The sequence below is a fragment of the Fonticula alba genome (assembly GCF_000388065.1).
Source record: "Fonticula alba strain ATCC 38817 unplaced genomic scaffold supercont2.6, whole genome shotgun sequence".
NCBI lineage: Eukaryota > Rotosphaerida > Fonticulaceae > Fonticula > Fonticula alba.
Genome location: NW_009242976.1, coordinates 88,014 through 112,511, shown reverse-complemented (window position 1 = coordinate 112,511; position 24,498 = coordinate 88,014). Strand labels below are relative to the sequence as shown.

Sequence of the window (24,498 nt, the reverse complement as noted above, 5' to 3'; positions counted from 1 at the left end):
CGCGATGATCGCCGTGACGACCGTCGCGACGACCGCGGCTATGACCGCCGTGAGGACCGCCACGACGATCGAGGCCATCACCATCGAGACAGCCGCGACCGCCGCGACAGCCGCGACCATCGCGACCGTGACCGGGAATATGACCGACGTGATCGCTATGACAGCCATGATGACGATCAATTCAAGCGTCCGATTGGCGGAAGCAAGGCCGCCGCCCTGGATCAGCACGATCTCTGGGGCCCCATCCCCTCAGTACGTCCTCCCTCACATGCTCCTCCTTCTCATGTCCTGCTGGCGCCTCCTTTTTGATCCTCGATCTCATCAACTCACCCATTTCGCCACCCTTTCCAATCACCAGGCTCTCCCCTCGCCACCCCTCTCCGGAGCCCAAACGGCAAGCCGATCCACCTCCACCAAGCGACTGCAGCACCGCATGTCCTCCCCCGATCGGTGGGAACTGTCGCAGCTCTCGGCCGCGGGCCTTCGCAATGAGTGCGTTTTTCCAACCTGCCACGTCGTCACCGCCCCCATCTACCCTTCCCCTCGCCCCTCCCCTCCCCCCCCCCCTTTTTTTTTTTCATCCCTCCCTCTGACACAGCCACCCAACAGGGACTTTGCCCAGGACTTTGATGCCGACTTCCATCCGGTGCCGATGCCCGGCCGAGCGATGACCGAGACCGAGGAGGCCGAGCAGGACGTCGAAATCGAGCTGTCCGACCGGATGCCCGTCTTCTTGGCCGGCAAGGCGCGCCAGGCACTGGACATGTCGCCAATCAAAATCATCAAGAACCCCGACGGGTCGATGATGGCCGCGGCCAACAAGCAGGCGGCCCTGGCCAAGCAGCGCGCGGAGCTGCGTCAGCAGGAACTCGAGTCCAGCCTGGACTCGGTGCCCAACGATCTGAGCACCGGCTGGAATGATCCACTCTCGATTCCCGGGTCGCGGACCTTTGCCAATGATTTGCGTGGCATGGCGGCCGAGCGACCTGACGAGCCGGAGTGGCGCCAGGCCGTGATCTCCACAAACACCACCTTCGGCCGGCAAACGAGCATGAGCATCCGCGAGCAGCGGGAGAGCCTGCCGGTGTTCCGCCTGCGTGAGCAGCTGATCCAAGCCGTCCGGGACAACCAGATCCTGGTGGTCATTGGTGAGACTGGCTCCGGCAAGAGTACCCAGCTGACGCAGTACCTGGCGGAGGCTGGCTTCGCTGCCAACGGGCGCATTGGCTGCACCCAGCCCCGGCGCGTGGCAGCCACCGAGGTGGCCCGGCGTGTGGCCGAGGAGGTTGGCTGCCGTGTCGGCGAGGAGGTCGGCTACACGGTGCGCTTCGACGATGTGACCAGCAGCGCCACGAAGATTTGCTACATGACCGATGGTATGATGTTGCGTCAGTGCCTCATCGACCCGGATCTCCGGCAATACTCGGTCATCATGTTGGATGAGGCCCACGAGCGGTCCCTCAACACGGATGTCCTGTTTGCCCTGCTCAAGGAGACGGTCCAGCGCCGGCCGGACTTGAAACTCATCGTCACCTCGGCCACGTTGAATGCCCGCAAGTTTTCCGAGTACTTCTTCAACTGCAATCTCTTCCAGATCCCTGGGCGCATGTTCGATGTGGAGGTCCTCTATGCCAAGGAGCCCACCACCGACTATCTGGAGCAGGCCATCTTGACGGTCATGCGTTTGCACTTCTCCGAGCCCGAGGGTGACATCCTGGTCTTTTTGACGGGCAAAGAGGAAATTGATTCCGCCTGCGAGGTTCTCTACAACCGCATGAAGAGCTTTGGCTCGGATGTGCCGGAGCTCATCATCTTGCCCATCTACTCGACTCTCCCCTCGCAGATGCAGTCGCGCGTCTTCGAGCCCACCCCGCCGCGTGCGTCATCTGCCTTTGCCTTCGGGGCTTCGCCTTGCTTTGCTTTGCTTTGCCTCGCCTTCCTGCCCCCCTCCCTCCCCCCTTCCCCTCCCGGGCCTCCCCCTCGGCCACCCGGGCTCTTTGCCTCGCTCTAACTCCGTGTCTCTTGCCCTGTTTCTCCCGGCCCTCAGACAAACGCAAGGTCATTCTGGCCACCAACATCGCCGAAACTTCCCTCACCATCGATGGCATTGTGTATGTCATCGACCCGGGGTATGTCAAGCAAAACACGTACAACCCCAAGCTCGACATGGATGCCCTTGAGGTGGTCCCCATTTCCAAGGCTCAAGCCGAGCAGCGCAAGGGTCGTGCCGGTCGTACCGGCCCGGGCAAGTGCCTGCGGCTGTACACCAGTAGCCAATACCACAATGAGATGCATGATAGCCCGATTCCGGAAATCCAGCGGACAGACCTGGCCACCGTGGTCCTGACGCTGAAGGCCATCGGCATCAATGACATCTTCAACTTCGACTTCATGGACAAGCCCGACATGCAGTTCATGGTCCACGCCATGCAGCAGTTGTATGCCCTTGGTGCACTGGACAATGAGGGCCTGCTGACGCGCCTGGGCCGTAAGATGGCCGAGTTCCCGCTGAAGCCTCAGCTGTGTAAGATGGTGCGCGTCGGTTTCCCGGCTACCAGTTTTCTCGCTTTCTCCCGCGGGCGCTCCCCCCTCTCCCGCCTTTCTCGTGTTCTCTTCCCTAACTCCCTGCCTGCCTTTCCGATATTCCCCCGTCTCCTCGCTCCTGTCTCTCTCTCTCCCTCTCTCTCTCTCTCCCTCTCTCTATCTCTCTCTCTCTCCCTCTCTCTCTCTCTCTCTCCCCCTCTCCCCCTCTCCCTCTCTCTCCCTCTCTCTCCCTCTCCCTCTCTCTCCCTCTCTCTCGCTCGCTATTTCTTTCTTCCTTGAACTCTCTCAGCTGATCGAGTCCGTCAACCTTGGCTGTTCGGAGGAGGTTCTGACCATTGTGTCCATGCTGTCGGCCGACTCGGAGTTCTTCTACCGGCCGGCTGACGACCAGGTAAAGGCCGATCAGGCGCGGAACAAGTTCTTCCAGCCGGAGGGTGACCACCTGACCCTGTTGACGATCTTCAATGCCTGGAAGCAGGCTGGCTTCACGAAGACCTGGTGCACGGAGAACTTCATCCACCACCGGGCCATGAAGACCTCGCTAGATGTCCGCCAGCAGCTTCTCTCCTACATGGAGCGCTACAAGCACCCGATCATTTCCTGCGGGCGGAATTACACCAATGTCTGCATTGCCATTTGCTCCGGGTTCTTCTCGCACGCCGCCAAGAAGGACCCCCAGGAAGGCTACAAGACCCTGGCCGAGGGCACCCCGGTGTACATTCACCCCTCCTCGTCGCTGCACAGCAAGCACCCGGAGTGGGTCATCTACCATTCGTTGGTCTTCACCACGAAGGAGTACATGCGAGAGGTTCTCTTCATCGACCCTCGGTGGTTGGTGCAGGTGGCGCCGGCCTACTTCAATGTGGCCGACGTCAGCCGCGTGAGCAAGCACAAGCAGCAGGTTCGCCTGGAGCCGCTCTACTCCAAGTTCGAGACGCCGAACGAGTGGCGTCTGTCCAAGCGCCGGCCCACGCACCGGGCATCCCAGACGTTTGGCTGATTGTCGCTCCCCCCCCCCCTCCCCCCCCCCGTTCGGCCCTTCTCGGGTCATACTCTGCCTTCTTGTATCTATCTACACGGAAGCGCGCATATTCGCACACACAAAATATACTGTCCTTGTTTGCTTGTTCTCTCTCTCTCTCCCTCTCCCCTCTTCATTATCTTCCCCAACTCTCCTCCTCTCCAACCCACAGAGCATGTGCCGCCCCTGCTGCTGCTCGGCAGGAGGCAGACAATAGAGGAGGGTGCAGACTCGTCACTTTTGTTTTTCGGGGGATGCGGGGCGTGAATGTGTATTGTTTCCCCACAGGGGGGGGGGAGGGGAGGGGGGAGTGAGGATGCATGACAGATGCAACACGCGCGGCACAGAGGAAAACGAGGCACCGGCAAAGGGGGAGGAAAGAAGGCATGCCCGCGCGCAGTTTCCCCAGAAGTGTGCAGCCCCTCTCCCCCGAAAACGCGCAGAGAGGGAGAAAGCACACGCCATCTCCGGGGAGACCTTTCGGTGATGCACATGCACATGCACACACACACACACACATGGCGCGCTTAGTCAAACTTGATGCCCTGGGCCAGGGGGAGGCTGGAGCCATAGTTGACGGTGACAGTGGAGCGGCGCATGTACTGCTTCCAGGAGTCGGAGCCAGACTCGCGACCGCCACCGGTCTCCTTCTCACCACCGAAGGCGCCACCAATCTCGGCACCGCTGGTGGGCATGTTGACATTGATGATGCCGCAGTCAGAGCCAAGGGGACCGATCCACTTGAAGATCTGCTGGGGGTCCTTGGTGAAGAGGGCCGAGGTGAGACCCTGCTTGACGGAGTTGTTGATCTGGACGGCCTCCTCGAAGGTGCTGAACTTGATGGTGTGCAGAATCGGGGCAAAGGTCTCGGAGTGGACCAGGGGGGCGTCATGCGGCATGGCGGTGATGGTGGGCATGACGAAGTGGGGGCCGAGCTCGGGCAGGGTCTTGCCACCGTACAGGATCTTGCCGCCCTGGGCCTCGACCTGGGAGATGGCGTTCAGGTAGTTGTCGACGGACACCTGAGAGTGGAGCGGGCCGCAGAGAACGCCCTCCTCCAGGGGGTCGCCAATGCGAACCTGCTTGTAGGCGGCGGTCAGACGCTCGATGAACTCGTCGTGGATCTTCTCGTGGAGGAGGAGGCGGCGGCAGGAGGTGCAGCGCTGGCCGGCGGTACCGACCGAGGCAAAGAGCACACCGCGAACGGCCAGGTCGAGGTCGGCATCATCCATGACGATGACGGCGTTGTTGCCGCCAAGCTCGAGGAGGGGGCGACCGAAGCGCTCCTGGACGACAGTGCCAACCTTGCGACCGATCTGCATGATCAAGCGAGCATGGGGGAGGGCCGCGGGAGGATGGTCAGCAAAGAAAATGCGCGGGGCGGAAAGTCAAGCAAGATCCGAAGGAGGGAAAAGAAAAGAAGTCCGGGGCGAAGGAGAGCGCGTGAGAGAGAGAGAGAGAGGGGGAGGGCGCCAGAGAACGCACGTGAGTGCTACCGGTGAAGGACACGAGCGGGAGGTTGGTATCGGCGGCGATGGCCTTGCCGATGTCAACGTCACCGGTGGTCAGAGAGGCAATGGCACCGGGGAGGTTGTTGCGCTCCAGGACGTCGGCAATGATCTTGGTCACGGCGACGGAGCAGAGGTTGGTGGAGGGGGCGCCCTTCCAGACGGTGAGGTCACCGCAAACCATGGCCAGGGCACTGTTCCAGCCGAAGACGGCAACCGGGAAGTTGAAGGCCGAGATGACACCGACGTTGCCGAGGGGGCTCCAGTGCTCGTACATCATGTGGTTCGGGCGCTCGGAGGGGATGACCGAGCCGTTGAGCATGCGGCTGAGACCGACGGCGTACTCGGCAATGTCGACGTACTCCTGGACCTCGCCAATGCCCTCGGCCAGGATCTTGCCCATCTCCAGGGAGACGAGCTTGCCAAGGGGCTCGATCTTGTTGCGGAGCTCGTCACCGATCTGGCGGACAATCTCACCACGCTTGGGGGCGGGGACGGCAGCCCACAGGGCCTTGGCCTCGTTCATCTTCTGGACGGTCTGGTGGTACTCCTCGACGGTGGACTGAAGGATCATGTCAGTTGGTTGAGGGGGGGCAGGGGAGGGGGAGGGAGGTGAGTGAGTGGTACACGCCATGGTGAGGCAGGCGAGTGCGGGGAAGGCGTTTGCGGTGTGCAGAGTGGCAGGGGAAGAATTCGCCGTGGAGTTCGGGAGGATGGGCCACGCACGGTCTTGACCTGGGCAATGGGCTCGCCGGTGGTCGGGTTCATGGAGGTGACAACGGGACCGTTACCGCCCCAGGTGCCGTTGTAGACACCATCGTTGACGGCGTTGATGCCAAGGTCCTTGAGGAAGGGGTACTTGGCGTGCAGGGCCTGGGAGGCAGCGCAGGGAGTCATGGTGGAGTAAAGGCGACCGCGGGAGAGGAGGGAGGCGGAGCGAAGGGCGAACATGTCTGCATAAAAATGGGATGGCCGGTCAGCGCAGGGACGGGGGGCAGGGGGAAGGGGGGGGGGTGGACGGGGGAGAGAGGAGGGGAGCGGAGAAGGGGGTGGGCAAGGAGTGGGACGGAAGGTATATCAACAAAATAGAAGGGTGGGAGGGGGGGGGGAGGGAAACGGTACCGAGTTCGGGGGAGGGGAGTGCAAAAAGGTCAAGGAACGAGGGTCCTTTTGTGTGGCAAACTCTTTGCGGAAACAAGTGTCGGGGCTGATCCCCCCCCTGGGCTTACGAGGGAGGATTCCCCCTTTTCTTTCCGGGCGAACGCGCGCACCCGTTCACCAGGTGCCCGCCCACCCAGCGGGCAGGACACGGCAGGGGGGCGGGGGGCGGGGGGCAGGGGGGCGGGACGAGGCCGCATGTTTTCGGCGGGACCCCAGCCGATCTGACCGAGTCCTGTCCGTTGCCCACCCTCACTCCGCCGCCCCCCCGTCCCCCGCCCCTCTCTGGGGGGTGCAATGTTGGGGCAACCGTGGTCCTCCACTCGAAAAGCCCCCATGCGCCGGCACATGGGCCCTGGGCCTGGTGACGTAGGCCAGTCTCCGGAGGTGTGGGGCGCGAGCCTGTGCCCACTCCTCTAGACTGTTCTCTTTTTCGTGGTCTACGGAGCGAAGGGGCTCGCGTTTGCGCCGCCCGAGGGGGGCATGGCGCAAAAGGCCTCCAGGCGAACGGGGGAGACTGGCACATCAGAGGGGGCTCAGAGATGAGAATGTGCATGGCCCTTGCCCCCCCCCCCCCTGTGTAAGTCACCTCCATCCTCGTCACCCCCCGCCTCTCCGGGCTGCCACCGTGGCTGGGGAATACCCTTTTTCTTTAGTCATTAGCCCCCAGCGGCCCCCCACCCCCGCCCCCCCAGTCATGGAAATAGGTGGGAGGAGCAATGCTCACACTTGTGTTCACACATTCCCAGGGACCCCGCAGTCACACGGACAGGCAAAGAGAGACGCATGGGGGAGAGAGAGAGAGACAAAGGGGGGGGGGGGGACGAGAAGGAGAGACAGCCAGAGACCGGGGAAACCCGGCTCCCCGAGCAGGACAAGATGCATGCACGGCTCGCCTGCCAACCCTACTCTCGGCCAGCGTCTCGGTGTCGGCTTTCCTCCCCCGCTCACTTTCCCGGGATCCCGGCAGCCGATCCGCCAGTAGGGTAGGTCCCGGCTCGCCCGGCCCCCGGGCAGCTGCCCTGAGCCGAAGGGAGGCACTTTTCGCCGACACGGGGACCCCCGACAATGGGGACACACGCGCACGAAGACGCACGCGCGCGCGCGCGCACACACACACACACACCACCCCACCAACCGAGAAAATGGCCATGGGAGGGGCCCAAGCCCAGGAGACCATATAGATGCATCATGTGATTTGGATATATAATATCAGAATTACACAGTAGCATCGGCGTTCTGCGGAGGCTCGGGTGCCCTGCTGCCCGCACTGGGCGCGGTGGCGGCCGCCGTGGCCGCTGCCCGGGCGACGGCGCCTTGCTCCAGCGCTTGGCAGATGATGGCCTCGGCGGAGAAAACCGGCGGCGGGTGAAACTCCGGCATGATCGGGACGGTGGGCACGGGCATTTTTGGAGAGGAACTGACCGAGAGCACTTCGGACACGCTTCGCGACCAGCGCGATGCCAGGGCGGAGAAGGTGCTACGAACTCCAAAGGTGGAAGAAGAGGAAGAGGAGGGGGAGGGGGAGGCGGTCGGGGGCACCTTGGGCGTCTGCGCCGGCACCGGGGGCTGACCTGCGCCATGGCCATAGGTCGATTCGACGGGCGTCGGCCGGACCGTGGGCGAGTGATCATAGTGATACTCGGCCTGGTCCACGGCCAGGGCCATCTGCTGGACAGCTGCGCGGACTCGGGCCACGATGTCCTGCGAGGCCGGCAGACCGGAGCGAGGGCGCCGAGGGGAGGCGCGTGCGGCGAGAGGACAGCGGAAGTGGGGGCATGTCAGCACTAGGTGCACGGCCAGAAGGGGCAGGGCAAGGGCAAAGAGGGCTCCGGCAGGCGTACATCCAGCACATCGATCTGTTGGTAGACGGTGGAGAGACGCTCGGCGACGGCGGCCAGTTCGCGCTGGGCCTCGGCCGAGTCGGAAATCTGCTGGTTGAGCATTGCCCGAACGAGGGCCGAGCGCTCATCCAGGCGAAGAAGCGCCTCATCAACACTGTCTCCAAGGGCATTGATCTCCGGCTGGCAGGATTCCTGCCACGCGCCCCGGCTGGCGATGTAGTAAGCGTAGGGCCGCCCGAGACCGGCCGTCACGTCGGCCGGCGTCAGGGGGACGATCTCGGGCGACGCAGGGACATCGGCAGACATCGGGAGAAGGGGAAAAAGAGCGAGGGGCACTTGGAGGCAGGAAGGCGCGAGGGAGGGGGGAGGGGGGGGGGGGAGGGTGCTGCTGTTGGGCACTGTTTCTCGGCCCGGCTCCCGCCTCGGGCGTGGTGCACGAAGTATGGAGATGCTCTTTGCGGGCAAGCCCCGGCCCGAGGAAGAAGAGAGGCTGTCCGCGAACCTGGATAGGGGGGGGGAAAAAAACATAGACACACCCAGCTGCCGATGGACCGGCCCCGCCCGTGGGCAGCATGCTGTCTGTCCCCAACGAATGGCCCGCCGGCTGGTGTCTCCCTCCCCGGACTAACTCTCGGTCCCTGGTATGATCCGAGACTCCGCAATGTTCTGCCTCAGGCCATACCCGGCCGCCGCGATGTCTGGGCCAGCTTGCGGCGGGGTTCACCCTTCGGTGGGCGACGGCCGCGAGTGGAGGGAATCTCTTGGGCAAGTGGGGCCCGGCGGTTGACGGCCCTTAGTCGTGACTATCCCCTCCCCTTCCTTTCTCCTTCTTTCCGCGTCCACATTCCGAAATGAGCTTGCGGAAGACCATCGCCTCTCACCTGTCGGGGAAGTTCCCCGCTGACCCTCAGCGTCTGCTGTCCGAGCTGAATGGTATGCTTGCCAGCATGCACTCCTGTCACACACACACACACACATACATGCACATGCATATGCATGTTTTTGACGCACGCACACGCCTTTCACCCTACTCCTGTCTGACCCTCCTCCGGCCTCCGACACAGCCCAGCTCAAGCCCCCAATGGATGTGGACCTGCTTCGCCTGCGCGCCGCGGCCTACATCCACATGAAGCCCAGCCTTTTTGTCCCGTGCGATACCGGGGAGTTTGTTGAGCCGGCCGCCGCGCGGCAAGTGTCGCATGTGGATGCGGCTCTGCGCGACGCGCTGCACATCCTGGACAATTGCACTGGCAAGTCGGCCCACACGGTGGCCGAGCGCCAGCAGGCTGCTCTGATTGCCGCCTATTCGGCCTTCCTCCTGCGTAACCTCCCTCTGGCGGAGGAGCTGATGGCTCGGGCTGAGCGCGAGGGCTATGCCATTGCCGAGCGTCCGGCCGCCCTGCTGCGTTCGCAGATCGTGCGTCGGCCATTCCCCATCCCAGGACCTCGCCACCCAGCTCGGCATTGACTAACTCCAAGATTGCCCGCGCTCCTGTGCCAGCTCTTTGAGCAGGGTCAGTTCTCCCGGTGTGTTGAACTCTTGAAGGGCGTTCTAGCTTCCACGCCTCAGGTATGCGCCGGGTCTTCTGGTCGTGAGGTTACCGATGGCACCATGTCTAATCCCTTCTTTCCTCCCCTCAACAATGACAGGAGAGCCCGGAGTATGAGAAGATTTTCGCCAACCTCGTTGCCGCCTGTGCCAAGGGACGCTTGGACTTCCCCGACTCGGAAGTACGTCTTTTTGGTCTCCCTCTCGTCTTGCCCCGTCCTTTTGTTCCTCCCGTTGCCCCCGCATGCCGCCCGCCCCCCCCCCCCCCCTCTCTCTCACACACACACGCACTCATCCCGTCATCACAGTGGATGGATAAGTCCGCCGCTGCCCGGTACAACGCCGCTGCTTCGCTGGTCCCGACGCTTGAGCAATTCCGCAAGGGCGACCTGCTGGCCGTGCTGAAGGACCACCCGGAGACCGGCCTGTCTGCCGAGCGCCTGTCCGAGATCCTGGCCATCGTCACCGAGGAGCAGCTGGCCCTGGGGGAGCTCCTGGAGGAGGCCCTTCGTCAATTGGATAGTGCCTCGAGCCACCTCAAGCAGCAGCTTGAGAAGACTGTGCCTCTGACCGATGACCATGGTGCTCGGCAGTCTCCGAGCCAACTGCTTGACCGTGCTCGGCTCCTGGAGGCGGGGCATTTCATCCAGGCCTTGGGGACCTATGCTCGGGCTCGGCAGGCCGCCCTCTGCTCGGGCATCACCTCCTCCGAGCCTCTGTACGTTGGCGGCTACCATGGCCATGGTCCTTCCTGCCGGCTTGCCCTTCGAGCGACTGACCCGTGCCTTGCCGTGATGGCGTACATTGAATTCCCCCATCCACAGGCCCGCTGGCACGGATGCCGCGCCGCACCTGCGCAAGTTCGTCCGGTCGGTCAACCGCCTGACCGCTCATCCGTACTATCGTCGCCGCCTGCCCGGCCCGCTGAAGACCCTTCTCCGGGTAGCGCAAAAGGCGTCCCTTCGTCGGGAGCGTCACCGGCGCGCCAGCATGTCGAAGATGTACGCTCGCGTGGCTGGTCTTTTGTCCGAGTTGCTCCCTACTTACACCTTTCTTGCTTTCTGGCCCGCCTTGGCCTTCCTCCTCCCTCCGTCTTGGTGTCTGTCTGTCTCTGTTCGTATGTGTTGGTGTGTGTGTGTGTGTGTGTGTGTGTGTGTGTGTGTGCGTGTGTGTGTGTGTGCGTGTGTGTGTGTCTGGGGTCGGGGGTGTTCCGTTTGGGGGACTTTTTTTTTGCCCTCCTCTTCGCAGGACCCCCGCCCAGCGGCTGTCGGCCAAGAGCACGGCGGTTTCGCAGCGCGTGCGCGAGTCCCGCTCCAAGAACGCCAAGGCCCTGCTCAAGTTGAAGATGCAGCTGCGCGAGGCGGTGGCCCAGCAGCAGGCCGCTTCCGCCGATGCCATGGAACTCGATCAAGCCGGTGGCAAGAACGCCGTGCCAGCTGGCTTTGTCCGGCATCCGACCGGGGCCTTTGCCCTTGACTCGCTGGCCTCAGGCCCGACCTTTGTGTCTCGGCCCACCCTCGACCCGGAGCGCTGGTTCCCGCCGCATCTCCGCACCCGGCGCGGCGGCGCGGCCGGCACACGCGGTGCCCGCAAGGCGGCCGTTCAGGCCACCGGATATGCCACCTCGCAGGGCTCGACCCAGGTGGACACCAAGTGCGTTCTCCGTCCCACTCCCATCTCGCCTCATCTTTGTTGCAAAAGGCCTCAGTCCGCCTCCTCTGCCCGGCGCACCAACTCATCTCATGACTGACACCTTCTCTCCCTCTCTCTCTCCGACCACACCCGGTGCACCCGGCCGTCACGCAGGCTTTCCATGGCTTCAGCTCCCGCCTCCTCCTCGACCAGCTCCAGCGGCGGCAGCAAGGGCAAGGGTGGGAAGAAGAAGCGCCGCTGATCACCTGACGCGTCGCGCCACCGCGAGTTAGATGCCCACTCTCAGTCCTCTTCCTGCCCCTCGCGAGCGGGGCTGGGGCTCCCCGATCGTCGCTCAAGCAAGAACACCAGTGTCCGCGCCTCCCGCCTACGTGGGGGAGTACTAATACACATACACATCCAGATTTGCCTGAAGGAGGATCTATCTTCAATTGTTCCCCCCCCCCCCCCCCCCCCCCCCTCCCCCGTCTCCCCATGGCAGTGCGCGAGTTCGTCCCCGGTGTCATTGAGCCGTCCTTCGGTATCGGCCGCCTGCTCTACTGCATCCTGGAGCACACCTTCACCCTGCGCGAGGAGGACACCGCCCGCAGCTACTTCCGCTTCAGCCCGCGTCTGGCCCCGGTCAAGGCGGTCCTGGCCCCGCTGTCCAACAACGCTGCCTTCACCCCGCTGATCGAGATGTGTGGCCCGGTCGCTGTTTTCCCCCGCCCATCGCCTCTGGCCTCGCCAGCGTCCTGCTTGAGATTGCCCAAGTGCATGGTGAAGGTGGTGACGGTCGCGGTTACCGGGATGTCGGTGATGCTTTCCGCACATGCCGCGGTTCGGATGCGTCTCTCCTTTTCCCGTGCGCCATTTGCGGATTGATCTGTCGTCCTCCCCCCCCCCCCCCCCCCCCCTCCCCCGTCGCTCCCTCTTCGAGTCTCAAGCTCACCCCTCTGTATTTGCACTACAAAAGGAAGCCCCACACCCTCGACCACATGTCCCCATGTCGTTCAAACAATCCGGCCCATTGCCAATCCCCCCCCGCCCCCCCCCCCTTTCCTCCTCCCTCCGTTTGTGTGTGTGTGTGTGCGCACGCCCTCTGTATTCTTCCCCTCGATGGATTGTCCTTACGACAGTCCCGCGGCGGGATTAGCGGCCGCCCTCGGGCCCGGCCCGCACGTTGCACGCCTAACCTCTGCTGGCATCGCCTCCTGCCGGGATGTATTGTTCTGCACCCCCCAGCGCCTCATGAGTGTCCTCTCGGGGGTGGACCCCTCTCGAGTTCAGGCAATCCGCCGCCAAGCTGCCCTAGGTCTCCTTCGGGACCGAGCGGTAGCATTGTCGACAGCTGGCGGTCAGGCATTTGAATTTGCTCCAGACAGCAATGAGGGAAGTCTCCTTACGCCCTCCGCCCCCCTGCTCCCTGCTCGTGAAGATGCGACCCCCGTGCCGACCGGCCTCCCTGGCCTGGATCAGATTCTCCCGGGGGGCCAGGGCCTCCGTCCAGGGGCCTTCATCGAGCTGGTTGGCGAGGCTGGCTCTGGCAAGTCGCAGCTGGCCCTGCACCTGGCCTTGCAAATAGCTCGGCACACCGGTGGCCAAGTGGCGCATATTACCACCGAGGCTGGATTGCCGATGGGCGTTGGCATTCGACGCCTGTGCCAGCTGCTTCCACCGGCTGAGACGTCTGTCGCCGAGAATGTCCTTCTCTCGGCGGCGATCGGCCCGCATCAACTCCTCTTCCTCCTGCGGGAGCGCCTGCTGCCAGTGCGCACTCCTCCCAATTGCCATCCTCATCTTGCCCACTTTCCCCGCTCTTTCGTTTCATGATTCACTGATGGGATGCCTTTAGATGCTCAAAGCTGGCGAGCCAGTCCGCGGCTTGGTGCTTGACTCGATTGCCGGCGCTTTTCGCCATGCGCATCAGCCGGATCTCTGGGGCTCAGATGAGTTTGGCCCGCCAATCTCTCTTCCCCAGCGAAGCGAGGTCATGTTTGAGTACGACTCTCGCGGAACTTGTCTTCCAATGCCCTCCCTCCCCCCCCCCCCATCTTCCTCCCTCTCCCCTTCTTGTCTCCTCTTCGCTTCCAGCCCGGGGGGCTTCTTCCGGCTCCGTCCCTGACCTGTTGCAAACGTCCCGACTTGATGAAGACTCGGCGCTCTGCTCCGCCTGTTGTCCTGTAAATATGGGCTGATTGTGATGGTGACAAACCAAATTACCGGCCAATTTGGCCCCCCGGAGGAGGAGATCTCCAATCGCTCGGCTTGCGACACCGGCGACGATGGGTCCATCCATCCGCGAGTCGGATCGGATGTACTGCCTGTGGATATTCGCCTGCGGGCAGGCAGTGGTCCGGCGCTTGCCAAGCCGGCACTCGGGCTGGCCTGGCGCTCGGCCGGACCATCCACGATTCTGGCCCTCGAGCGCCAGGATGAGGAGGACCCGGCCGAGCAGCAGGCTTTGGCTGATGCCCTGGCGGTGCTGGCCCGTGCCACCGGATCGCCAGGCCAGGCCACTTGCGATGATGACTCCCGGACTGACGCCTGGCCTGAGGCCAGCCCGTTCGGACTGTCGCCGGCTCTGGCGCTGGAGATTGTGCGGGACTCTGTCTTGAGGATCAGCCAGCCCCAGCCGGCGCGGCGGGTCCGCCGGACGGTCCGCCTGGCTACCCTCCCGCCCGGGCAGCAGCACTTGTCCCGCCACTGCTCCTTCTTCGTGGATGATGGTGGGTGTCGCCCATGGCCCGATGAGTTGGCAGGCGGGCCCCCAGCCGAATAAAGATGTCTCACCCTCGGCCGTCTCTCGTCCTCTTCGCGCGCGCGCATGGGAGCGCCACCCCCGGGGGAGCAGGGGCGAGGATTATGAAGTGGGCGGGGTTATTTTTAGGGCTCAGCACGTCCACGCAAGGCTGGGTGGGCGATCTTCCATTCGACCATGTGTCCCTCATGTCCTTCCCTCTTGCTCGCCTTCGCCAATCTGCTCCCGGAGTGTGTGTGTGTGTGTGTGTGTGTCTCTGTGTGAGCCTCCTGCTGCCTAGTCCGACTCCTCTTCCTTTGCCTCCCATCGCTCCCCCCTCTCCTTCGCTGTCCTCCTTCCCCGCTCCCGGTGTTTCCGATGTCAAGTGAACTTCGGCGGAGCACCCGGGTCCGCACGGCCTCCACATCGCGATTCGTGGGCCAATACATGGACGCCGAGCTCAGTGATCCACTTAGCGATCCGAGCATCAGGCAGAGCACCGCCTCTGACTCGGATTCCGATCCTTGTTCCTCTGCTTCCTCCCCGTTCGCATCCTCCTCCGATGAAGATGGGGATGAGCTACAGGAGGAAGAACCAAAGGAGAGGAAGCCCGTCAAGCGGCGCACAGCAAGCACCGCTGTCAGCCGCACGGCCGTCTCGAAGCGCGCTCGAACGACGTCGTCGCCCGCTGTGGAGGCAACTCCTGCTGGCGACTTGCCGGACCTAGACCCGCATTCGGTTGCTCGGCACCGCTTTTCGTCGGCCAGCGATCCAAATGGGCAGCAACATGTGACGGCCATCCGCCAGGCGCTGCTCGACTGGTATCGCGCTTGCCGGCGGCCGCTCCCCTGGCGCGACGTGGCTGACGATGTGGTAGGCCCTTTTCCTTTTCTCCGGTCCTTTTCCTTTTCTCCGGCCCTTTTCCTCGTCCCTCGATTGCCTCGTAGACTGACCGTCCTTTTCGCTCATTGATCCCCGCCCCCCGACACACACACACACACACACACACACACGCACACGCACGCGCACACATACACGCTTGTCCAGACCATTCCCCTCGAGCAGCGTGCCTACACGGTCTGGGTGAGCGAGATCATGTGCCAGCAAACCCAAGTGGCCACAGTGCTTCCATACTTTGCACGCTGGATGGAGGTACCCATCGCCCTGATCACTGCTTGTCCTCGCCGATCGGCCCCATCCACTAACCAACCTCATCCTCCTCGATCTCCCTTCTTCACACACGCGCACACACGCACACACACATACCCCGCTCCCTGTGGTAGAAATGGCCAACGGTGGAGGATTTGGCTCGGGCCACCGAGGAGGAGGTGGCCGCCGCTTGGGCCGGACTTGGCTATTACGGCCGATCGCGGCGCCTTCTTGAGGGTGCCCAGAAAGTGGCTGCCACCCCGCACCCCGTTTCTTGCATCGAGTGTGACCACATGCCGATCAAACCGGAGGATCCCTCCGCCAAGACGCATCGTTGCTCACGCATTCCAGCCTGGTCGCCGAGTGAGCTGGCGCGCTTTCTCCCGGGAGTTGGGCCCTACACAGCCGGAGCAATTGCCTCGATTGCCGGGCACCAGCCGTGTGCTTTGGTGGATGGGAATGTCACGCGTGTGCTCATCCGACTGATGCGTGTCCGTGCGCCGGCCAAAAATTGCCCACCCGCTGACCGGTGGGCCTGGCGCACGGCGCGCACCCTCGCCCGGGGCCATGAAGTGCCCGACACGGTGGATGCCTTGCCTGATGGTGGGATCGGCGATGGGGGCTGGCTTCCGGACCCGGAGGATCTGCGTGCCACCAATCGTCCCGGCGATCTTAACCAGGCGCTGATGGAGCTCGGAGCCATGGTTTGCACGCCTGTCTCGCCACAGTGTGGCATCTGTCCATTGCGCAGTCTCTGTCGGTCAAATGAGCTCAGCACCTCCGGCCGGATGGCGCCCACGGCCCGGCCGGCCCTTTCACTGAAGCTCGAGGAGGATGAGCACATCCAATCCCCGGGACCGATGTGTGATTTGTGTCAGCCGCGAGTCCGATGGGCGGACTTTGCGGAGCCGAGCCACTTCCCAGCCCCTCCGGCCGCTCGCGCCGCCGCTCCGGTTCAGGCCTTCCTCTTGTGCATCGTTTCCCGCACATCGACCGCGCTTGGGCAGGAGGAATTTTTCCTCACCCGACGCCCGACGCGTGGTCTGCTGGCTGGTCTCTGGGAATTCCCGTCCTTTGATGTGCAATTGGGGTTCGAAGAGTTGGATGCCCTGCCGGCCGAGGAGGCGGCCGCCCGGGCTGCCAGCTTGCTGGACATCGCCCCGAAGAAGTGGGCCTATGGCCCGGGCCCGGCCAGCGGGGATACCACGCGCATCTTGGACTGCGGGTCCTTTCAGCATGTTTTTTCCCACCGGCGCCACGGCTACCGTGTCATGGCGATTGCCCTGTCCCGAGAGTATGGCCAGGGTGGGCGCACGCTGCCAGACACGGCCGACGGTCGCGGAGGCGCCGGTGCCGGTGACACTTTTGCCCAAGGCCCACCACGTCCAGCAGCTTGGGCCAGTGCGGATGCCATCCTCAAGAAGGGATCTTGCGGCGGGGTAGCGGGAAACACCGTCGAGGCTGAGCGCTTGGCGATTGGAACATCCAATCGCAAGGCCTTTGCCCTGCTTCAAGCGGCGTCTGCGTCCACTGTCGCAGGTGGCGCAAAAAAGCGCCCATCTAAGATGGCGATCCCAGAGGGTCAGAGCTTGATGCTAGCCTTCCTCGGCTCCAAATAGCCATCGAATAGTGACGCGAACATGTGTGCTACATCGGTGATTTCCGCTTGATTGCCTTTTCTCTTTCTATTTTACATCCTTTGCTGGGCGTCAGTCTGGCGATTCGGCTGGCCGGGGAGACTCGGCAAGCACCTGCGTGTGGGACTCCTCCGAGTTGGACGGCAATTGGGCATCACGAGCGAAGTGGCTTTCCTCGGCATTGACGAGCCCCCCTTGGGCGGCCCAGTCAGCCAGGATGCGCAAATTGGCGTACACCACACGTAGAGTGCGCGCGGCGTGGCCCGGCCGGGCATGCTTCAGGTGATCCAACGCCACAGCATGGAGAAGGTCATTATGTGCGAGGAGCTGTTCAAAGCCAAGCGGAGGGGCGGGTCGGTTGGGCAGGGAGAAGGGAGAAGGGAGAAGGGGAGGAGAGAGAGAGAGAGACAGCGAGGAGGGGGGGGGCGGGGGAGGGAGAGACAGAGATGGGTGTCAGGGAGTCGAAATGGGAAGCAAAGCGCCGTTTTTCCCACCTCTCCACAAACACAGGCGAGCATAGACATGTGGGATACAAACGGACCCGCTTGACATTATAATTATTCAAACGCAGGTCCAAGCCGGATGAGGAGAAAGGCAGATCTTCAAGATCATCAGGGTGCGTCCCTCGGAGATCGTCAATATCGCTCAAGGAATCGAGGCATGGCGAAACTGTGTACGGTAAGTCCAGGGGCAAGCTCGCGGTCGAGAGGCCAGGCTGACTATCGGACTGGGACCGGTCCTGATACATGGCCGGTCGGCTACGAGTGCCGGGCGCCCGGGGGCGTGATGGCTCCTGACAAGGCACCGGGGGGGAACTCATGATTTCCGGTGCATACTGTTGGTGTAAAAAGCAGCAGGCGCCTGGGGAGAAGAGTCAAGAGCGCGGAGGACGGGGGGCAGGGGGGGGGGGGCAGAGGAGAGAGACAAGAGCTGACGTCGGAGGAGCTAGAGTCAAGCCGGTGCGTCGGTGTGGTGTGGGCCCCTATTTGGGTGCAGGGCAAGATCGCGGGCGCCCCCTCCACCAGGGGAATCATGCCAGATGTTGGGCGTGGCGTGGGCGTGATCTCATTATCAAGCTGTCCATGTGACATGTCTGACACATAGCCCTCAATGGCCTGTGGGTTGTGCCCCCATGGGCAATGGAACTCGGGTCGTACGTTTCGAGGCCTGGCTTCCGGGTTGCGACCTTTATGTTTGTGTCTGGTCAGAATTTCCCCTCGCCCCTCACGGTCCAACCTCGACACGCTTTGACGATGGCGCAAATGACTCGGGTGTCCGACTCGGGGGCGGGGGTCCCGATTGGCCGGCCTTGGGCTGGGAACGACGTTGCCGAGCACCAACATCGCCGGGCCCTGCTGTCATCATGCCCCTCGAGGGGCATGATGGTGTGTGAAGGTGCCTCAGTTACAACGGACCTCCGAGGGCGCGTTCCTGCGGGTCCATCAGCACGGCAATCGATCGGGGGCCAGGGGCCGTGATTTGGCGGTGGGAGATCTGCTCGGCCGTGTCGGGGTCGCGCGCCAGGGTAAATCGGTGGAGGCCCCGGAAGAGAGGCCTGCTCTTCAAGAGAGCGCGGCCCCGCGAGTCGGGCAGGATGCTGCTCCTCCATAGCCATCATCCCTTTCTCACTTCTTTCACCTTCCCCCCTCCTGCTGCGCCTTAAATTCCATCTACCTTTCGCCCTAGGGGCGCTCTTTGTCTTCAAGCAGCAGCCCGTATCAGCAAGGCAAGCTTTTGTGTCTTCCTTTTCCTCCATCCCAAGCAACTGGACTCGCCCCCGCCCCCTCTCCCTCTCCCCTCGCCTGTCCCTCTCTTTCTCTCGTTTTCTGCTCTCCGGCACCTCGCCAAACCTGAGACGCTTGGAGTTGTCGGCCCCAGAGAGTGCGTGAGTGTACAACTTTTCCGGTGTTGGAGTGCATACATCCTCCGGGGACAGCTCCGCCGGTGCCCTTCCCTGCTCCAAGTGCCCAGGTACTTGTTGGGAAGCTCTCCTGTCCGCCCTCTTCGCTCTTTCCCCCTCCTCCTCCTCTCTCTCTCTGCTTTTTGTCCCCATCCCCGATTTTTTTCCCATCGCTGCTGCCATCTTGCCGGGGCCTGTGCAGCAAGTATGAGGTGGATTCGAAGGCTCTCCGAGCGAGTGTCCATCAACATAACAAGTATGCCTGGCACTTGCCTTTCGCCCTGCCTCCGCACCAAGGAGGGGGCGTCCCCGGGGGGGAGTGGCACCTGGCGTCCCCACACGCACGCGCCTCCCATCCAGACGCGCCTTCCCCTCCTTGCTTACATGCTGAATGGCTAACCCTTCGCCCCGGCGGCCATTTGATGGCACTGCCTGTTCCCTGGACCTGCCCCACTGGCGTCCTGCCCGGGTGTAACACCTCGAAGGCCTCCTCACCATAGACTTCGAACTGATTGCCAGCCTGTCGGTGGCATTGTACCTGGTGCTGGCCGTGCATTTCCTCGGCTGCCTCTTTGCCTACTCGCTATCCCTTCAGAGCCTGCTCGGGCAGAGTAAGTACATCCTGTGAGGCGGTCGGTGGGAGCCAATACGCAAGAGACCCCGGCCGATTGCCCGGCGCGCACTCCGTCATGACCGCGGCCAAGAGGCTGCTCAAGGTCCTGGGCATCTCCGGCGCCTTCGTGCTGGGGGCCCTCATTTTCCTTCAAATGACCCTGCAACAGGGGGGCGTGCGCGTTGGCCCGTCGGCAGCCACCCACATGCACGGGCCGCCGATGCCCGGAGGCTCGGGCGTCACATTGGATGACATCGTTCGCGGTAGGCCCGGGGCTTCGGTGGGCCCGGGCCCGGGAGCCCCGCAGTCACAGCCCCACGGCGGCCCCTCCACCAGTGACACCCTCTACTTTGGAGCACATAGATATGGCTCGAACCGGGCGGCCGAACTCCAGCGCGAAATGCAGTATACTGCGGGCTTCCTCCGGGACTCGGCCGCCAAGCCCTATCACATCCAACGGCCGGAGTCGCATCCCGTCCCGCCTGGGGGCCTGGTGTCCGAGGGTGATCGGCTCTTGGACTTGGATGGACTCGTGGGTGATCCACTGGACCAGGACTTCGATCTGCCCGGAGGTGGGAGGCTTTTCATGGACAGCGAAGATCCGAGCAATGCCCCCCTGATTCCGGAACCCACGGGCGGAACACCCTCTCCCAGCAGCCCGACTGGCGAGTCCAGCGAGCATGCGGTCCTGCCGAACCCGGGGACCGGAGGCCAGGCCCAGGACATTGGCCTCTCGCCGATTGCCTATGGCCCGCTGATTCCGCACTTCGTGTACCAGCCCTTCCCGGAGGCCCTGCGCCGGGGGGAGCCCCTGTATGAGGCCCATCGCGGCACATCGACCCTATACCACCCGACGCCGCGGAATCTGCGCAACTACCCCGTCGAGGCCGGGTCCAATGTGGGCATCTCTCTGCGCCGCATCCATGAGGACTATTGCATGGGGGATCCCCTGGAGGCGGATAGCTGCCAGCAATACTTGGCGCTGGTCCCTCGGGCCGATTCCTCCCTCGGGCACTACTTCTTCGAGATGTGCGTGACTTTCTATCGTCCCCCCCAGTGGCAGGGAGGAGGGCGCGGCTTCCGCCGTAGGCGCATCATATGTTGACCTGCATACACAGTCACTCGATGGTGATATTGGCCAAGAAGAACAATGTCACCCCACTGGCGCACCCGATCATGCCAGCCGGGTTGACCTCGCCGGAGATGTACGAGCTCGATCGCTTTTTCGGCTTGGCCGAGGGAGAAGCCGATCCGCAGCGGGCCCTCAATGTCAAGCACTATGGCGACATTTGCCTGGCTGGCTTCCGGGGGAAGGAGTGTCGCTCCTTCCTGCCCTGTTTGGAGGTTGTTGGAGCCTCGGTGGTACGTGGCATGGTTACTCCCCGAGTATGGCGCGTATGGCGGCTTGACTTTCTAAATGGCCGTCAGTGTCGTCCCCTGGGAAGGCTTGAACTCCGAGCAGCATCGGGGGGGGGGGGGGGGCAGAAAGGCCAAGGCGGTCCGGAGAGAGGAAGGCAATCGGAAGGGAAGAGGGCGATTGAGGGGGAGGGGGGGGGAGAGAGAGAGAGAGGTTGGCGAGGGCCAGGCTGCTGACACTGGCGATGCCCAACCCGACAGGATCCCCATGCTGCCAATGCCGTCGAGCGGACTCTCGCGGATCATCGGCGCGAGTGTGGAGCTGTTCTCCATCTCACAGGTCCGGCGGACGGCCTGCTGCTGGACAGCTCCGAGGGCCGGGAGCGGGCATACCTGCGTGGCCTTGGGTGGGAGGAATTCCGCCAGAGGTTCCGCGCCGCGCGGCGCCGGTGGCCCATCTCCGTGCAGTTTGACCGTCACAGTGCCAGCTCGAAGGAGACTCTCTTTGTGGCCTTCCACCTGCGAGCTCTTCGACCTCAGGAATCTGTCGACCAGATCAAGTCGGGGGAGAACCGTATGTCTCAGCTGGCCGGGCATGCTGCCCCTTACTTCCAGACCCTTTGTTTCCTCTTTCCCCCCGCCTGATGTCGCAACTGGACCACAAGTCCAGTAGCGCAGAACGTCGGAGCATGGGCCGATGGAGAAAACCACCGTCGATATGTGGACTGACCTCGTGCCCCACTCGCCCCCCCCCCGTCTCCCCAATGACAGCCCTCATTGGTGGACTGGTCCGCCTTATTGAGCATGTCCAAGCCGAGCTGCATTTGGCCAATGTGCCAGGGCTTCCTGTCAAGTATTATGTCTTTTCCGAGGCGCCGGCGGTGCGTCTGTCGCCTCCTCTCTTGCCCTTCTCTGGGACCCCGAGCGAGAAGACCCAGGGGCAAATGTGTGCCTTTGAATGGGGCCCTTATTTACTGACACTTTGGATGTACACCCGGGTGGGGGTGGGGGTGATCGCGGTGGCGATCGCGGCCGTGCTGTGGTCGTGACCCTGTGCGAACAGATCGAGATGATTGAGTTGCGCTCGCGCGCGCGCGAGCTCAATATCGAGGTGGTTTCCTCGCCCGGGCGATTGCTGCCGGTTCTGATCCACCTGTACTCGGCCGACGTCCTCATCATGAGCACCAGCGCCGAGAGCGAGTTGATCGCGCGCTTGCGACCGACAACCGTGGTGGGGCCGGCCGAAGCGCTGCCATCCATCGATGGAACCGGTGTCCCAGACGCCGAGGGCGGCCGGACCCTCGGCGGCCCGGGGATCATCCTTTGGCCCGAGACACGAGTCGACACACCGGATGCGGACGGCTCGCGCCGGCCGGGTATCAATGCCCGCTTCTATGATCCACATGGCTCGGCCGGGCTCTGGCAACGTCCGGAGGGCAGCCATGTGGTGGCCTATAGCCCGGGAACGGGCAAGACCACCGAGCCGGATCTCCTCCGGGAGCGCCTGTCTCAGCTGGTGGCCGACCGCGCAAGCTCCCGAGAGCGGGACACTAGTGCCCCGGCGGAAGGCGAGAAGCAGGCTCCGACCGGTGAGCAGCCCATGAAGAGCGACCACCCTGTGCAGGAAGAGGAGCAGGCCGCATCGTCGTCGGTGTCGCAGCCGGCCCCCGAAGTTGCGGACAAGGATCACCCGGCGGATGCCGGCCAGGCGGCCGGCGACGAGAGCGTCGAGGGAAGGCCCAAGCCCGGCACGGCGAGCGCCTCGGCCACTGAAGAGAGTGTGGCACGCGGGTCGTCACACCCGGAGTCGGTCGAGGAAGTGCCACGGCCGGTGGAGGACTTCGACTTAAAGGGGGCCCAGTCGAATACCGATGGCGAGGCCGATCAATCGAAGGAGGCGGATCGGCTGGATGGCCCGAACATGGACCCGGCTTCCCTCGGGGAGAATGGCGTCGAAGGGGAGAAGGTCAACGAGCAACAGGGCCGCGAAGAGCCCACCGCACCGGCCTTGGTGCCTGTCCGTGTAGATCCCCTGTTTGGCGGCTCCTCCGACGACTACTATTACTGATTGCCCGCTTGTCCCGGAGGGAACACAGGGGCGAAGACAGCGAGAGAGAGAGAGAGAGAGAGAGAGAGAGAGAGAGGGAGGGAGAGAGAAAGAGAGACACAGGGGAAGAGGGATATCCTCGTGTCCAGAAATATACCAGCCTTAGGCCGATCAGACCGACATCCGAGGGGGGAATGGCGAGGAGACGGACCCCGACGAGGTCGAGGACCCATCGGCGGGCTCTGAGGAGATCGCGCCAGAAGATGCAAGCAGCTCGGCGGTGATGGCGTGGCTCTGTCGGTTCCGAAAAAATAGAATCCCAGTGGTATAAATTCCCCGGGAAGCCGGCACATTGTATATCCCATATAGTCTAGGTGGTTAGGATACGTGGCTCTCACCCACGAGACCCGGGTTCGAGTCCCGGTATGGGAATACCTTTTTGGAGGAGGCTCGGCTCCGCCTACGGAATTTGTGGACCTGGATTTCACGAGCCACAGGCAGGGGGGGGGGGGGGGTCAAAGAACGCGAGGGAGCGCCGTCCGGTGCGCCTCCTCCTCTCCGCATATGCTGATCGCTGAGTGCATTTTTTTTCGCCAGGGGACTCCCTGGCCCCCCCCCCCCCCCCCCCCCGGCGGCTGTCAGTCAGTATGGATCTCGTAACGATCCTGGAACCGGGCGGAGAGGGTCCCTCGTCCTCACCTTGCGGAAATAGGCAGGGCGACTGTTGCCGCCTGTGCCCGGGCGCTTCGATGACGGACTATTCCCACGCTGATTTTCGGAGTCGCTCGCAGCGGCCAGGGAGGCAGGGAGCCTTCTCGCACTCTCGGGGGGTGCCAGCCGAGGAAGGAGAAGCCGGCGGGGGGCCGGGGGTGCCTCCAGCAAATACACGGTCAAAGGCTGGCACAACAGTTGAGGGTCTCGGGGCATCAGCTCACCGCGGGGTTCGAGGGCGCGTCGAGTGTGAGCCCCCCCCCCCCACCCATCCACCCACGCCCGAACAGCGGCGAGCAGGGGGATTTCCCCGCCGTGTCACACTCGCCCGGTTGGCCTCACTCCATTCTCCCCATTTCCCGTCGCAATGGCAAGCCTAGGCACCCAGGGGTACCTCAGGCGGGGGGGGGGGAGGGGGAGGATGGCGACGGGGTCCATTCTGATCGGTTCAAGAGCCGTAGAAATGAACGTGCCCCTCGAGGGCGTGCACGCGTGTGTGCGGGAGAGCCTGTGCGTGCGTGCACATTCGCCGGCAGCATGGGCGGCCCTCCCACATACCAGGGGTTCTGGCGGGGTGGGGGAGCGGCGACCTGATGGAAAAAGACCCGAACAGCTGAACGCCCACCGGCGCGCCTTGCCGCTTTGGGATTCACCGGCGTGGGAGCTGACGCGGCAAAGGCCCGGACCGCAGGGCGCTATTTGGGGCCAGGGCGGGGTTGGCTGGTCGTTTAGCCCTTGTGCTCGTGTTCGTTTCCACTCCCCCCCACACCCCGCGTTCCTCGTCCACCCCGCCAGCCGCGCGCCGGGGGAGAGACATGGGGCGATGTTTCTTCGCCCAAGGGGTGAGGAAAGGGAGGATTAATAATGATAGCTATCACATTGGCCAAATAGCTGGGACACTGGTTCGCATGCCGCCGATTATCGGGGGATCTTGGGGAATTTTCAGTTTAACCCGAAGTTGTCTCCGTTGGTCCTCGGCCAACCTTCGCCCCGTGTGTTTCGCGCGCGCGCGCGCGCGCGCGTCTCGCTGTCGACGGACACGAGACGATGGCCGATTTCTGCTTCCTCGCCGGGGGGGGGGGGGGGGGG

At 63.4% G+C, this 24,498-nt stretch overlaps 9 protein-coding genes and 1 non-coding gene across 11 annotated transcripts in view; 7 read left to right on the top strand and 3 right to left on the bottom strand.

Moving 5' to 3' along the window:
* The window catches only part of H696_03690 (adenosinetriphosphatase), a gene marked incomplete at its 3' end in the record, with an annotated part of 4,924 nt that extends 1,380 nt beyond the window's left edge, over window positions 1–3,544 (top strand). The window contains exons 3-7 of the mRNA XM_009497553.1: window positions 93–252; window positions 359–492; window positions 610–1,877; window positions 2,048–2,532; window positions 2,834–3,544. Of these exons, the coding sequence (XP_009495828.1) occupies window positions 93–252; window positions 359–492; window positions 610–1,877; window positions 2,048–2,532; window positions 2,834–3,544 (2,758 nt within the window). The remainder of the gene's footprint in view (window positions 1–92; window positions 253–358; window positions 493–609; window positions 1,878–2,047; window positions 2,533–2,833) is intronic.
* A 294-nt stretch (window positions 3,545–3,838) lies between these two features.
* Window positions 3,839–6,403, bottom strand: H696_03689 (aldehyde dehydrogenase (NAD+)). Its single transcript, XM_009497552.1, has 4 exons — window positions 6,196–6,403; window positions 5,800–6,026; window positions 5,051–5,635; window positions 3,839–4,881 (listed from the first exon to the last, which is right to left on the bottom strand). The coding sequence occupies exons 2-4, from the start codon at window positions 6,022–6,024 to the stop codon at window positions 4,093–4,095; spliced, it is 1,599 nt and encodes a 532-aa protein (XP_009495827.1). The 5' UTR covers window positions 6,025–6,026; window positions 6,196–6,403; the 3' UTR covers window positions 3,839–4,092.
* A 1,014-nt stretch (window positions 6,404–7,417) lies between these two features.
* H696_03688 (hypothetical protein) lies at window positions 7,418–8,444 on the bottom strand. The gene is made up of 2 exons (XM_009497551.1): window positions 8,076–8,444; window positions 7,418–7,935 (listed from the first exon to the last, which is right to left on the bottom strand). Exons 1-2 carry the CDS (start codon window positions 8,379–8,381, stop codon window positions 7,450–7,452), a joined length of 792 nt encoding a protein of 263 aa, XP_009495826.1. The 5' UTR covers window positions 8,382–8,444; the 3' UTR covers window positions 7,418–7,449.
* Window positions 8,445–8,890: 446 nt separating this feature from the next.
* On the top strand, window positions 8,891–11,681 carry H696_03687 (hypothetical protein). The gene is made up of 8 exons (XM_009497550.1): window positions 8,891–9,008; window positions 9,140–9,492; window positions 9,577–9,645; window positions 9,726–9,806; window positions 9,933–10,342; window positions 10,449–10,625; window positions 10,873–11,277; window positions 11,431–11,681. The coding sequence occupies exons 1-8, from the start codon at window positions 8,927–8,929 to the stop codon at window positions 11,516–11,518; spliced, it is 1,665 nt and encodes a 554-aa protein (XP_009495825.1). The 5' UTR covers window positions 8,891–8,926; the 3' UTR covers window positions 11,519–11,681.
* Window positions 11,682–11,751: 70 nt separating this feature from the next.
* On the top strand, window positions 11,752–14,038 carry H696_03686 (hypothetical protein; the record flags this gene model as incomplete). Its single annotated transcript, XM_009497549.1, has 5 exons — window positions 11,752–11,957; window positions 12,008–12,029; window positions 12,502–13,026; window positions 13,112–13,257; window positions 13,411–14,038. The coding sequence occupies 5 exons, from the start codon at window positions 11,752–11,754 to the stop codon at window positions 14,036–14,038; spliced, it is 1,527 nt and encodes a 508-aa protein (XP_009495824.1).
* A 214-nt stretch (window positions 14,039–14,252) lies between these two features.
* Window positions 14,253–16,797, top strand: H696_03685 (hypothetical protein). Its single transcript, XM_009497548.1, has 3 exons — window positions 14,253–14,869; window positions 15,044–15,148; window positions 15,280–16,797. The coding sequence occupies exons 1-3, from the start codon at window positions 14,375–14,377 to the stop codon at window positions 16,762–16,764; spliced, it is 2,085 nt and encodes a 694-aa protein (XP_009495823.1). The 5' UTR covers window positions 14,253–14,374; the 3' UTR covers window positions 16,765–16,797.
* A 7-nt stretch (window positions 16,798–16,804) lies between these two features.
* On the bottom strand, window positions 16,805–17,684 carry H696_03684. 2 transcript variants are annotated; one of them, XM_009497546.1, is made up of 2 exons: window positions 17,324–17,684; window positions 16,805–17,109 (listed from the first exon to the last, which is right to left on the bottom strand). In XM_009497546.1, exons 1-2 carry the CDS (start codon window positions 17,600–17,602, stop codon window positions 16,855–16,857), a joined length of 534 nt encoding a protein of 177 aa, XP_009495821.1. In that variant the 5' UTR covers window positions 17,603–17,684; the 3' UTR covers window positions 16,805–16,854. The 2 variants fall into 2 exon arrangements, with proteins under 2 accessions (XP_009495821.1, XP_009495822.1); XM_009497547.1 differs by having other exon boundaries at window positions 16,805–17,058.
* A 1,687-nt stretch (window positions 17,685–19,371) lies between these two features.
* Window positions 19,372–22,756, top strand: H696_03683 (hypothetical protein; the record flags this gene model as incomplete). Its single annotated transcript, XM_009497545.1, has 4 exons — window positions 19,372–20,324; window positions 20,414–20,657; window positions 20,913–21,225; window positions 21,423–22,756. 4 exons carry the CDS (start codon window positions 19,372–19,374, stop codon window positions 21,698–21,700), a joined length of 1,788 nt encoding a protein of 595 aa, XP_009495820.1. The 3' UTR covers window positions 21,701–22,756.
* A 301-nt stretch (window positions 22,757–23,057) lies between these two features.
* Window positions 23,058–23,130, top strand: H696_03682. The gene has a single exon. It is a non-coding gene; the product is annotated as a tRNA-Glu (tRNA).
* Window positions 23,131–23,345: 215 nt separating this feature from the next.
* H696_03681 (hypothetical protein) overlaps window positions 23,346–24,498 on the top strand; it is a gene marked incomplete at its 5' end in the record, with an annotated part of 10,707 nt that continues 9,554 nt past the window's right edge. Inside the window, one exon of the mRNA XM_009497544.1 lies at window positions 23,346–23,382. Coding sequence (XP_009495819.1) covers window positions 23,346–23,382 — 37 coding nt within the window. The remainder of the gene's footprint in view (window positions 23,383–24,498) is intronic.